Source organism: Neolamprologus brichardi, chromosome 22 (assembly GCF_056152115.1).
Source record: "Neolamprologus brichardi isolate AB-2024 chromosome 22, ASM5615211v1, whole genome shotgun sequence".
NCBI classification, from domain to species: Eukaryota; Metazoa; Chordata; class Actinopteri; order Cichliformes; family Cichlidae; genus Neolamprologus; species Neolamprologus brichardi.
In genome coordinates this window covers 32,016,370-32,030,067 of record NC_142124.1, presented here as the reverse complement: position 1 = coordinate 32,030,067, position 13,698 = coordinate 32,016,370, and the positions used below count along the sequence as shown (strand labels likewise).

The window sequence follows — 13,698 nt, the reverse complement described above, 5'->3', positions numbered from 1 at the left end:
TGACTGTGATAACTCAAGAAGGAAGTCAACTAGAATTTTGAAATTGATACTATAGGTGCATCTACAAAAGAAAGAAGTCTTGGACAAATCTCAGTCACTTTGACCTCAAAGTCAGAGGTCAAGTGTTATGAAAATCTTGTGAACAAGGCACATGTGTGTCTACTAGGAGACTGAGGGGTACATCTGTGTATCTGTATTCTTATACACAAGATTGTACAGTGCACGACTTGATGTGTTGTTGTTTATTTTTAGAATTTGTTGTGCTCATGACAGAGTTGTAGAAACTTTTGTACATACACACTTCAGTTGATTTTAATGAAGAAGTTAGACAGCCCTGATGCTGATAATCACTGTTTAATAACATTGTGCTATGTGCAAAAATGAATTCAACTGTTTTGGTTTTGGGATGCTCATGGATGATTCCAAGTTCTGAATGTTGTCTCAGGTATGTAATAAACTCAGAGCAAATATTCCTATAGACGGATGGACTCATTTTATGAAAACGTCATCACTACTGGCATGTAGCTTTAATCTGATCTGTCATGTTTCCTAATCGTGGTACAGACTTTACTATAAAGTTGCATTTTATAGGAACTTCTGTTGAAAAAACAATTCATTAAGTTTTTCGTGAACTTTCTTAGGTTTAGGTATGCAAACAAGTAAAGATGCAAAAAGTTTGTATTTTACAGGCTCCAGGATATTAATGTTTATGTCATTTTTAATAACACATGCACAGATAAAAGGAATTATGTTCCTGTGTATGCTGATCCATTAATGTGACTGCTTGGTTCACATTTGTAATCAGTGAGGAAGGACGTTAGGGAGATTAGGACAAAGTGGACACACTTGGGAACACAGCTGAACAGAATCTAAGTGATAAGGCAAAACTGAATATCATGCACATGAGACAGGGGACTATGAAAATAAAACAGGATATGACCAATAAACATGCTGAGACCCAGGCTAAGATGTTTGAACGTGACACAGGGACCGGAGATAAACAGATGACTGATTACCACAGGAAACACTGAGGACAAGAGACAGAGACAAAACTAGAACAGACTGTGCACGAAACAGAAATAACACAATCATAAGAGCACAGAGAACAAACTCAGAAATGTCAGGGAACAGTGTAATCCTCAAAGGACAAGATAGTGAACTAGAACAGTAAATCATCTCAGATCCAAAAGAAATAAATCACTAAGTCAACAACAAAACTGAAAATACTGGGTCAAAGATCCACGACCACAACAGTTAGACACTATGTTTTTACCATTTTAGGGGTGAGTACAATGACCTCAGTTTTATCTGAATTTAGAAGCCAGAAATTAGAGGTCATCCAGGTCTTTATGACATTTATGCAGTTTAACTAATTGGTGTGTGTCAACTGGCTTTATGGATAGATACAACTGGAAATCATCTGCATAGCATCCATAGAGCTGTTTTAGTAGTTAATGTAAAGTTTCAATAGGGGCCAGTTATCACATTCATCAGTTATATTGTGGAAATAATGCTTTAATGTACTTTCCCCAGTTTAATACTCATTATTTTTTACTACTCAACAAGCACTCATACAGGTCTCATTCCTAATCAGCCTTGTTTCCATAGGAACCTCTGCCACGGGAACGGCGACAACGCCAGTCTGCAATGCAGAAAAAACCAAAAGCTGATGACACGAGGACTGAGTGTACAACCTGCAAAGGACCAGGCGACAATGAAAACCTTGTGAGGTGAGGTAATGCAAGTGTGTGTGTCTCAGTCTCAGAGGTTATTATTTGTCTGTGTGTGTGCGTGCGTGTGTGTGCGTGTGTGTGTGTGTCCCATGACGCAACCATATCCTCCTGATGATTAAAGTTCAGTCTTCATTAGGCTTGGGCTGCCGATGCTCTGCAGAATGAGGGGGTTGACGATTTCTTCTCCATAGGCGCTCTATATTGACCTGCCACATACATTTGCACAGTTCATTAAGGCATAATGAACAGCAGAATTTCTTCTACCCCTGATGTCAGGTGTCTAATAAACAGAATTCTTCTTGGCATTTGGCATTCTATGAAAAAAATAATTTAAAAAAGTTGGTAATAATGGGGACCTTGTCAGGACATTGCCCTGCGATGAAACCCTCAGATTCTTTTTCCAATTATTCACACTTCCCACTGAACACAGTTCCCTTCATGAACATTGTCTTGTTGCACATAGACTTGTAACTTTATCAGTTTTTAAAAGGTTATGTTGAAATATAACTTTAGCCGTTCTATTGTAAATTCAAAGATGATGCATGAAGTCTCTTGTGTTTTTCATTCATTTTTGTCAAACATCTGTCCTAATCTGCAGGTGTTTGTTTGTTTGTTGGTGCAAAATCAACATTTGCTTTTTTTTCAAGCTTTTGGATAACTTTAGAAAGGGTTCAGCATCAATTCTGTAATTTTGCTACAGTTTTATTGCAGTGACTAAATTATAAATTCTCATCTCTTCTACTTTACTCATTGTTTCAGTTCCATCATTGATTTAAGTCATTCAAAAAAAAGCTTGACACTCAGTGGTCTCTAGTGTGTACCGCTCTTCTTTTTCTTTACTCGCTATAAATAATGTGGATAGTGTGAATTACTATGTGCTCTAGAATTCACTGTCTTCTTTTCAAGATCAGACAAATAGTGAAGCAACTAATGCCCATCCTTTAAATTAAAAAAGAAAATTCTATTGTGACTATTAAATACCCCGATGAGTGACAGGAAACAAAGAAGAGTACAAACACTTTCTCGGTGTTTGGATTCTTGTGAGTTGAAATAAAACCATCATCTATCATCCAGTACTTGTACTGGGTTGATTCAGGCATCCTGTTATTAACTAGAGTTTTATTCAACAGTTTAAATCTTTTATGTCTTTTCTTTTGCAACAATCTGCTAAGTAGTGTCTGTAGTGTAAAGTATCACACCAATGTAGAATGAATGTTACAAATATTACAGTTTTTCATTCACATTGACATGCACCAGTGTCGTTTTAACAGATTGGAATGAGCGCAGCACTTGAGTACTAAAGTATTTGTGTGTTATTTTTGGTGCTCTTGAGGCAGCATTTGAGTTTCAGGGGTTCTGGTCGGGGTGTGAGGTGTGCTGCCCTGACTCTTTCTATCTTTGCATTGCACAGGTTGTGAGAGCTGGGGCAGCTACCTCACCTCCCATAAGAACTCGGGACAGATGACCGTTGGCTTAGAGAGAGAGAGACAAATTGAAGCATTTGAAGAATGGCAGTCAAGTCAGGCTGAAGAACGAGACCATCACGCCGCCCCACAGCCACCTCTGATCCAAACTGGACCAGCGAAATTGAGCAGATCTGTGTGAATCTAAAACACGGAGCCCTACATGATGAATTGTTGTCAGACACAGTTATATTTCATTTTATTACTATCCTTTTATTAGTGTTGGACTCTCAACTGCTTGCACATATGACCATTAACTTATCTTATTATTTGGACACAGCTGCATGCAGCAAGATGTTAGGATTTAAACACTTTTGACGACTGACTAAAATACATGAGCAAAAAAAAAAAACAAGTAGAAAATGACAGCGTTTACTATTAAGCCACCTGAAATTAACATCTGTAATACATTTGAGTTATCTTTAACGGTTTTCATGAAATATTGTCATTACTTCTTTAATGTGTGCTGTATTTCCTTTTGAAAATTGTTTTAGATTAACATTAGACAGTAACAGTGAAACATGAATACCCGTATTGCTCTGTTCAAGTATAATCAGTTGAGTAGGATCAAGCTTTCTCAATTAATAAAGCAGCTAAGTTTGTTTAGCGTTCAACTTTGTAAGAAATTCTTAAAGGAAGTCCAGTAGTAAGCTGAATGTGCTGCTGTGGAGCACTTTAGACTATGTCTCAACGTAACCCTCTCTATGCGTCTAGGCGTACTCCTGAAACCAGCGTTTCAACATGCTTGGCTTTGCTTCTACTCTGGCGTGCCACACATTTGACCTGCCTGTGTGACCTATCGGTTCTGGTCAATGGTGTCTATTATTAAATATGGTTACCTGGAAACATTCTTGAACGTAGGCTTTTCTAAAGTTGATTGTTGTGTTGTGTGCTGATGAATACTGAGGAGAACAAATATTAAGAAACAGGATTATGTACAGAAAATGCAAAATTTCTAATACGCAAAGTTTCTGTTGTATCACATAAAGGAGTAAAGTAATCAACTGTGGTAAGCAGCTGTAGTCGGAAGGAGCTAGTGTAGTTAGCAGTTAGCAGTAATAGCACTTAAATATTAGTCCTAATGTCTTTAATGTCTTTACGCATTTAGAAGTCTTCCTTTGTCTCATATCTTGAAGTGACAGTTAAACTGACGTCCTCAGAAAGAAGCGCAGCTGTGTTTGCATGTCTCTGGTGGCCCGAAGTGCTGTCAAAACAATATCTTATTGCTGCTCTCCCAGGGCTTCAGACAAGTGTCAGATTCTGCCCTCAAATGTCACTCCATTGCCTATTTGGGGCCATATATGCATGCTTTTGAGAACAGTTACTGCAGTTGCAGGCATTTTACTGCTGTTTGCTTTTTTCAGAGTTTGTCCAGAAACAGCACCACATGAAGTTTTCTCTTGGGATAAGATTGTAGAATGACCTACTGACCCCTGACCAGTCCTTATCCCATTTCTCCTAGTCTCCTAGTCAGTCTCAAAGACTGCATATCAGTTCTACAGTGCATGGCTATATCAGATCTGTATCATAACTTCAAACTGAAAATTAGTGATGTTGTCTTGTCGCTTTTGAAAAACAGGTAGTCATTTAGTGTGATGCGGTGTACAGTATTTATTAAAAAGGCCAAACATGTCTTCACTTTGTGCCAACATACTTAATTGTAGTAACCTTAAGCTTGTGTTGCCGAGTTCGAACTCTGATTTGTGCGTGTTCGAGAAGTGACTACCATATTTTCTTTATATGGCAAATATTTGTTTACAGATGTGCTTTTAAGGGATTCTTTCTGATTAATTGTGTTTTGTGTTACTGTCATTCTGTATGAAGTAAGAATGTGAATGTTGCATATGTATTTGTACATGTATATGAAGTGTTTCCTATGGTCTATAGCTCTTGAAAAATAAGCAGAGCTTTAATAAACTCTTGACTTTTTCACCTTATTGTTGCCGTGATAAATGACTGTCAGACAGTTAATTAATTGTTGTAAAGCTGCGGCATGGCGGTCCGCTTGTGCATGTAGTGCCCTCTGTCATCTGTGATTTATCGCCTGCGAAGGGGCCTTGTTGGTGGAGGTGGGGGTAGAGGAAATATTGCTTCGTGGCCTACGTAAAGTTTCAACAGATGTGGTTGATTGTGTTATTGCAGTGACAAAATTTTTACGAAATAAAACAAAGACGGTAAAAAAGCAAAAGTAACTACAAACCTTCTATTTGTAGGATGTTAATGTTTTCTTTTTCGGCTTTCATACTACAGCAAATCGTCCACGTTCACAATTAGGTCCGTGGTTGGACAAGCCGAACAATGAAAAAAAGATTAAGAACAAAAGACATTGAAGTCAATAAACTTGTTGCTAACTGTACATTAGGGCTGCCACAAACGATTATTTTGATAGTCGACTAGTCACTGATTATTTTTGCGATTAGTCGACTAATCAGATCATCATCCATTGGACGTAAAAGTACAGCTTATTGCACCAGCAGCATCTGCTCTTATATAACTATCATTAGCTTACAGCTTTAAGTGTTTAAGGTATGTGCTAACTAAAAATAAAGACAAGATGATAGTTTATTAAATTTTAATGAAATTTGCAGATTGTTTCTGTGAAGTTTAATAAACTCCTTGCTATCTAAAATATAACAGGACACCGGAGTATATTCTGGAGCATCTCACACTTCTGATAATCAGCTGTCTGCTTGATGTTTATTCAGCTGTGTAAAAACTATAACTTTAATCTCAGCCAAACCGATTTACTCAGGAACAAATAAAATACTAAAAAAAGCCAAACAATAAAATGTTTAAGTTATCTAAGTGACTTATATATCATGTTGAGTAGCAAAAGACAGCGGTGGGTTTGAAAACGATCTGCCGGGAGTCCGGTGTTCTCACGGCTCTAGTTAGCCTAGCCCCCGGCTAGCTATCGAGCTAGTGGGTAACAGACGTCTCCGAAAACGTCGGAGCGCTTTTGAAAATATGTGGTGTCTTGATAAACTGAGCAGATATTTGAGGTTTACACAGCTACATTCTCGCCTGAAAATATATTAAACGTTTATTTTGTGACCCAGAAAGAATAATAAGAGTAATATTAAAACTAACTCGCTGCCGCCATTGTTGGAAACTGAGCTGGGCTGCGCTATGAATTCTGGGACAGAGCTTCTTCTTCTTCGGGGTTTAACGGCAGCTGGCATCCTTGTACATGCAGTGCTGCCATCTTCTGTTTCAGTTTGTTATTACACTCTTAAATCCTACTACTTATTCCTGCGTCTTTTGTGATCTTACAAAGCGTCAAACGACGCGTCGACTATTAAATCAGTCGTCGACGATTTTGATAGTCGACGTAATCGTGACTAGTCGACTAATCGTGGCAGACCTACTGTACATTAACTGTAACATAGCATACATGTTGTTATTAAGCCAGCTGATGTCTTTCAGTAATAGGATGTAGATATGTCATAGGCCTAACGTTGGCTTATAACTGAATATTTTCATTACGGAGCAGTAAGTCAAATACAGGCCACTAGAGAGAATACAGAAATGTGTGAGAACCTTGGGCAAAAAGATGGACACAGCCACGATGACAACATTCTTTGATTTGTAAAGTCACTATATTGTAGGCTTTGAAATGTATTTTTTAAAATTGATTTATTTATGAGATAAAAATGACCATATTTGGGCAAGCGAGTGGAATGCTATCAGCTAACACTGCCTTGTTTGGACACACATAGTTGTTAGTTGGCCAGTGCTGCGGTGAAGTGGTTAGTGCTACTACCTCAGAGCGAAAAAGGTTCTTGGTTCGAACCCCGCTTGGAACCATTTTTGTGTAGTACAGGTATTGCAGCTTTCACAAAGAATATGAATGTTTTGCTAAATGAAGTTTGTATTCTGAAGTGCTTTGAGTGGTCAGTAAGACTAGAAAAGTGCTATAAATCGCATTACATTTCATAATCAGTGCAAAACCTGAACCACATATTTCTCGGATACTGTGTTAATATCATTAGCTTCACATCGAGCCGTATTGTTTATCAGACACCTGCAATAAAAATGCTTCATCAGACACTACTAGAACAAACTGGCTGAATCAAAGCATTTCATTCATAGGACCTATGATGCACGTCTCTGTGTTTGAGAGAATGTATGTATAAAAAACTTCAAACTCGGGTCATCTACCAGAGGTTTGGAAGCTTGAGGGTCCTACACAGTATGTTACCTGTTCTTAGACTGTGCTCTTCTGGACAGATGTCTCTGAATCACTCGCCCAGCTTGGCTCACTGCCCTGCATGCTCCGATTACCACGGGGACCACTGTTACCTTTACCTTCCACATCTTCTCGAGCTCCTCTCTTAGCGCTTGGTATTTCTTGAGATTCTTGTTTTTCTTTATGTTTCTATCACTTGGTATGGCTACATCTATCACTACGGGCTTATGCTTGTCTGCCACTACTGTGTCCAGTTTGTTAGCCATCACCAGTTTGTTCTTGTGTATCAGGAAGTCCCACAGGATCTTAGCTTGGTCATTCTCAACCACCATTTTGACTTCATAATTTTAGGGCCATACTCGACACAGATGTTGCTGTATACTATGCCAGCTGCTTGGTTATGGGGTTCTATATATGTATGTCCTGCCTGCTAGCATCTTGTATCCAGCTGTTGTGTGCTGGACTGTCTCAGGGGGCATCTTTGCATCATAAACAACCAGGGTCTTGCCTGGTGTGGTAAACCCCACACCAGGCAAGACCCTGGTTGTTTCTTAGCTGTCATGATTAGTTTCTCTGTGCTGTCCTACCAATAGCTTTATCCAGCCATTGGTAGGATTTCTCAGTATCAGCCACTTGTTCTTTCTCCTCTTCTTTCTCAGGTTTCTGCTGCCTGAGGTATCCACTAACCATGTGGTGAGTTGTGGCCATCTTTTTAATATACTCATACTTTGTTGTCCTCGGTCTTCTTTCTTTGGCTTAGCGTACAGTCTGAGGATGCAAGTCCAAAGACATGCAGTTAGTCAGGGAATTGCTTGTAGGCGGGAATGTGAGCGCAAATGATTGTCTGTTTCCATGTGTTAGCCCTGCAACAGACTGGCAATACATGTGTATATATATGCATATGTGTGTATATCCCCATACCATTGTTAATAAGAAAGAGATTAGCTATAGAGACCAACACTGTAGCAGGCTCCAGTGTTCAGCATTCAGTTTGAAGGAGTTATTCTGCACAGTATCTTCGACTAGGTCGTGTATCTCTCTTGGACTGAAGGAAAATTTTAAAAAGATGCATCTAGGGATCTTATGTGTCACTTTTAAATGTAAGGCAAGCTGGGTTAGGATTTTTTTTACCAGTTAAAAGTATCTCTTGAGATATAGCTCAATTTGTAATGCTGCCATCCTGAATATAAATAAAGAATCAAATTTAGTAGCAGATATTAACAAGATGCACTGTTTCTGCAGGAGGCTGGGCAGCCTTTGGAGTTCAAACAATATTTGGAAAATATGTAAGAGGGAAATTTTGGGTTTGAACAGGGTGGCAGCATTAATTTAGGCGTCTCCTCCAGGTGAAACCAACTCACCATGGTGAGCTTTAGATGTCCCCATCCATCCTCATCAAGTAAAGAGTGTTTTATGGCAGAACAGCAGCCAGCAAATAAGACATGATCTTGGCCACAGCTGACTCGTGGTTAGGGGATGAGCACGAGGGGTAGAGGGATACAGAGAAAGGAAAGCTAGCACAGAGATTCAAGAAAGGAGTAACCTTTGCGATCATGGGTGCATTCCCATTACTGCTCTGACATTAGATTCAGGAAGATGATTTAATGGTGGCAGTTTGTTTTTGCTGACTTCACCCTTTTCCCCCACATTTAAAACCGAAAACACCAGAGGACTGGGGCTGTGTGGGAGGTGTGGCCAAGGAGCTAAAATCTATTAGTCTCTTCCCCATCTGTTAGTCCTGTGACTTTGCCACTGTGTGGGTCTGCTGAATGCTCCCCAGAGTTGTCGTGGTTTCCTTCTACTCCATAACTGGTTTGTTCTTGATATCCAGTTAACTTCAGTGTTTGCCTTTTGCCCATTTAATCATTACATCTTGAACCCCGAGGCCATATCAAAACGTTATATCTTAACTGATTCCTTCACCTCAGATTGGTTTGATGGATTTACAGTGTGCTACAAGGTCTTTGTATTTCTAGACGATTGTCTGTAGCAAATTTCAGACACGGGGACAACATATCTAATGTGAATTCAGTTCTGTTGTCAATTGATACACAGTTTAATGGGGCCCCCTGCTGCAAAATACGAAAATGTTCAGTCAAAAACAAAACAGTAGGTGAGGGTTGTATAGATCACTCCTGTTCCTCTCTTCCTATCTCTTCTGTCCCAGCAGTGAATAAGCTGTGGTCAGATAAGCTAATAAAGGGACCTGATCGGACTTAACTTTTCTATAGGTGCAACTTCAGCAGTCCATTCATTATTTCCTATCTTGTAAAACAGTAGCTGTTCTGTAATGTTGCATAGACCAAATAGTAGATCAAAAAGTAAAAGGCTTTCTAAGTTCAATAATCAACTGTTCTTTGGAAAGACAGGTGCACACTTTGTTATGGAGGAGAGTTAATGGCCGAGTGCTTTGTGTCATATTGATTCCTGTCACATGGACTTTTCCGAGGTAATTGTGTTGCCCGGTTCTGACAAATTCACTTACTTGTTTCAGCCATTTGAGCTCGGGCTCAGACACAAACACACTGTTGCAAAGATTTGAAGTTTTTGAGGTTACAAAACCACTTTCAATACATGATTTCATGGTATTCAGCAGTTGCATAGAAACAAGTATCAACACCATGGCAGATTATGTTTTATCGTCACATTTGCTGTTCTAAGTGATTGATTTCTATCATTTTAACTTTTCTCATTATTTTATTTAGTATTTGGGGGAGTTTAACTGTAGTGATGCCGAATTCAAGACAAAACACTCCTGTGCTCACTTCATTAAACAGAATTCATAGTAGCGTGTTTGTGGCCATTTTCCTTGGTATTCGGCCACACAGAGTGAATGCAGTCCTCTTAAAAAACGAATGCGCTTAGCCTGACAGGGAGACCTGAAAGGCAGCAACAGCAGAGTTCAAGCTTTAATTTTCATTAACACACATATTCACTGTAAAGGGGTGTGTATCTGAAACAGCCTAACTGCAGCTATAATGGTCCTGTTGGTCACCCGTAGTCTCATTTGACCATATGTTACACTAAATTCAGTACCGAAAATGGATCAGGCTTAAGACTGGATTATACTTGAAATAAATATACTTCATAATATAAATATTTGCTGTGTGTTGGTGAAGGTTTGAAGAGAAAAGGGACAAGATAACTTTGGTCAGTACTTTGAAACAGATAAAAAAAGTGCTTTGTGTACACTTAAATTACCCCATTATGATACACACAAAACATTTATGAGAACACATCATATTTAAAAGAACAAAAAACACAATGTATATATATATTAAAACATGTTGTCCTTTTTAGAGTCAGTGTTAATGGAAAGATAATAGTTTGATATCCAAACACAAACCTTATGAAGTGGGCTTTTTATTACATTGCCAGTTATGATCAGTTAGCTGAATCAACCTGCTGTCGGCCAATCTAAGATTTCTGTCATAGCTTTTGCTTGGTCTGTTGTGAACAGTATCTTATTGTGACTAATGTTAGTAAAGTCTGTGTAGAAAATACATGTGTAACATTTTAATGTTTACTATTAGACCATGATTATCAAATTTTGGCCACTGACCAGAACGGTTCAGGCATACAATGTATATAAAACACATCACATATTGCTTTTAAGCTTTAAACGTTTTGGCTTAAATGTAGTGTTTTTTTGTTTTTTAACCAGAATTGACTATGTTTGGGTGAGAGTTTGTCAATGAACCTAGCTAGGTTGCTTAGCAAGAATTTTCTGTAAAATATTTTGCTAATTATAGCTAAGTAATAAACTTGTAAAATTGAACCACAGGTTTCTTGGATGGGATGAACTCATCATTAAACTTGATGTAATGTTTTGTCGTCTATTTCCTGATCAGCATGATTCAATTTAGTTCTAATGACAAAATGGTGAATATTTCTGCAGGCGATATGATTTGATATAATACGGGAGCAGTGACACTTCTCTTTAAGAGATCTAGTGAGGACTGTGAGAGTGATTTTGAAGATGTGGACGAGATCAAATGTAACCAACTTGGATGTTGTGGGCCATCAGCCCCGCCTGGTGAGAACCTGTCTCTGGGGACTGATATGAGAACTTCAGAAAAAGATTAAACACCAGATCAAAGTGGACATGAATCGCCAACTGAGAGCAAGACATGTAGCAGACAAAAGCAATCAGTCATGTCCCGTCCATCACCTCACCTCCAATAAGATTACATCAATCAATAATCTCTTATATGACTGATTGGATTTTGTCTGCTTAGTACAAGTACAAGGGGGGAGGGGGGGGCGGGGGGAACTACTCAATTTTCCCAATGATTAAAGCTGGGCCAAATTGCTTTGATAACATCAAAGACCTTGCTGTAGCTCTGTGTGTAAGGGTAATGTTGGCAGGAGATAAAGGCTGATGCTTTGCAGGTGACTGGGAAGCAACTGAAAACGACATTCACTATGTGGATCAAACAACAGGGCCACAAACTGACCGTTGTACAGCTGAAACCACAGAATGCAGGGAAAGTGTCTGTGATCGTGCACTCTGGGCAAATGTTTTAATGACTGACCAATTAAACGTAGTTTTGGGTTGAAGGGCAAACAACAACTAACCATTAAGCCACATCCATCAGCGTGAATGTATTTTAAACAAGATTGTATGTCTGCAGGTGCACATCTTGCAACAAACTGATGTGTTCTCGTAAACTTGGGATTAATCCAATTAAAACTGCATGGGAGGGGGCACCGGTTTGTGGAAGCCGTAATGTTGCCCTGCCATCTTCAGTACAGTGGTTCTGCCTAATTACATTTTGCATGTGTGGGTGGTCTCTAGCCACATACGAGAACTACTTCAAAGACAGTTTCACTAACACCATCTAATAGCAACAAAAATAGCAGCGCTCATGCCAAATGAGTTCAGGATATCCTCAACAACCTGCTTCAGTATTGTTGTTATTGGATAGAAGTGAGCTTCACTGACTCATTCACTCGTATTGGACTCCCTTCACAAAGTTTTACAGCTTCCTCCAAAGTGAATATGGGGACACATTTTGACAGCAGAGGTAAATAGCGGATTGACAGCCCATACTCACTGCAGATAAACAGCGACCAGAGATGTTTGTCCCACAGCAGCCACAGCAGCGATTGGGAGGGGAAAGAAAACAGAATTCAGTTGACTGCAATCGACTGATATCTCGTGGTGAGATTTTACATAGTGTACCTTTATGAATTTAGCCTTCTCCATACCAGCACCTTGAATAAATATCACAGACATTTTTTTTAAATAATATTTGATATCAGCACATGAGCTAATACATTTCTGTAAGTAGACATTCCCAGTGAACTGCTAATACTGACTAATACACAGGTACTTTACAATTCAACACAAAGTAGTTAGTAGTTAGTTCCATTCACTGCTGTGAATGACACTTACTCATTAATCCTTTAAAACCGGTCAGAGCGGCACGCTCCGTTCTGCGTAACTATTTTTAAATCCCGGTAGCTCTGCAACCACGTGAGCTAGCGCAATAATTTTTTTTGCATATGAAACGGAGGAGTTGTACTGACATCTTATGCCATCAGCTTGTCCTCAGTCACAGTTTCCTTCCACATATAGCTTTGCAAAAACTGCATAAAAAGCACTTGCAGCAACAAAAACATAATATTCCAGAAACACGCTTTGCCGACCCGATCAGCTGTTTGTAACACTTCCTACGTTGGATTAGACGTCAGCGTGAACTATCGCATGTCCACCATGACCTGCCCAAAACCGGAAGTGACGTCATTTTCGCGGAAATGTAGTTTTTTACCATCAGGGCCTCATGAGCCTATACTGGTGTTTTTAAAAGTTATGTTTGACTTTATGACTTTCTGTGTCGTTTCTGGGATGCTTAGGACTCATATTGCACTGCTGGAAATAGTTTATTTTGATGCACATGCTGCTTTTTTGCAAATTTGCAGTATAATATTTATTTTCATTTTTCCTGCAGTATATAAAAATTGGTGTATTTCAAAAATAAAACTATGAAGACACTTAAAATAAATTTCCTGTGGTGGGAAACTATTTTGTGCAACTTTTTTGTATTTACAGTTTTGAGGGATAAGCCTCTTAAATTTCTCTAACTAGAAATATATGTTAAAAAAACAAAAACGATTTTCAATTTTTTTTTAGTTTATTGCACTTTTTTGCAATTTATGTAATTACTATGCACTTAATGTAGATATATTATTAAAATTTAGGCTGTAATGGTTGTATTGATGTATATCAGCTTGAAATGCTCCCAAAAATGGCTCCACAGCATGTAAACATATAATATAAGCTCTGGCGGACTTGGTTCTATGGTAGGTC

At 38.8% G+C, this 13,698-nt stretch overlaps 1 protein-coding gene across 2 annotated transcripts in view; it reads left to right on the top strand.

Moving 5' to 3' along the window:
- The window catches only part of phf14 (PHD finger protein 14), a 129,310-nt gene that overhangs the window by 71,811 nt on the left and 43,801 nt on the right, over positions 1 to 13,698 (top strand). Inside the window, exons 16-17 of one of the 2 annotated variants that reach the window (XM_087834495.1) lie at positions 1,609 to 1,730; positions 3,145 to 5,133. In XM_087834495.1, the coding sequence (XP_087690621.1) occupies positions 1,609 to 1,730; positions 3,145 to 3,151 (129 nt within the window). In that variant the 3' untranslated portion in view covers positions 3,152 to 5,133. Of the gene's footprint in view, positions 1 to 1,608; positions 1,731 to 3,144; positions 5,134 to 13,698 lie in introns of those variants that run through there. The other variant, XM_087834494.1, reaches the window with a different exon arrangement.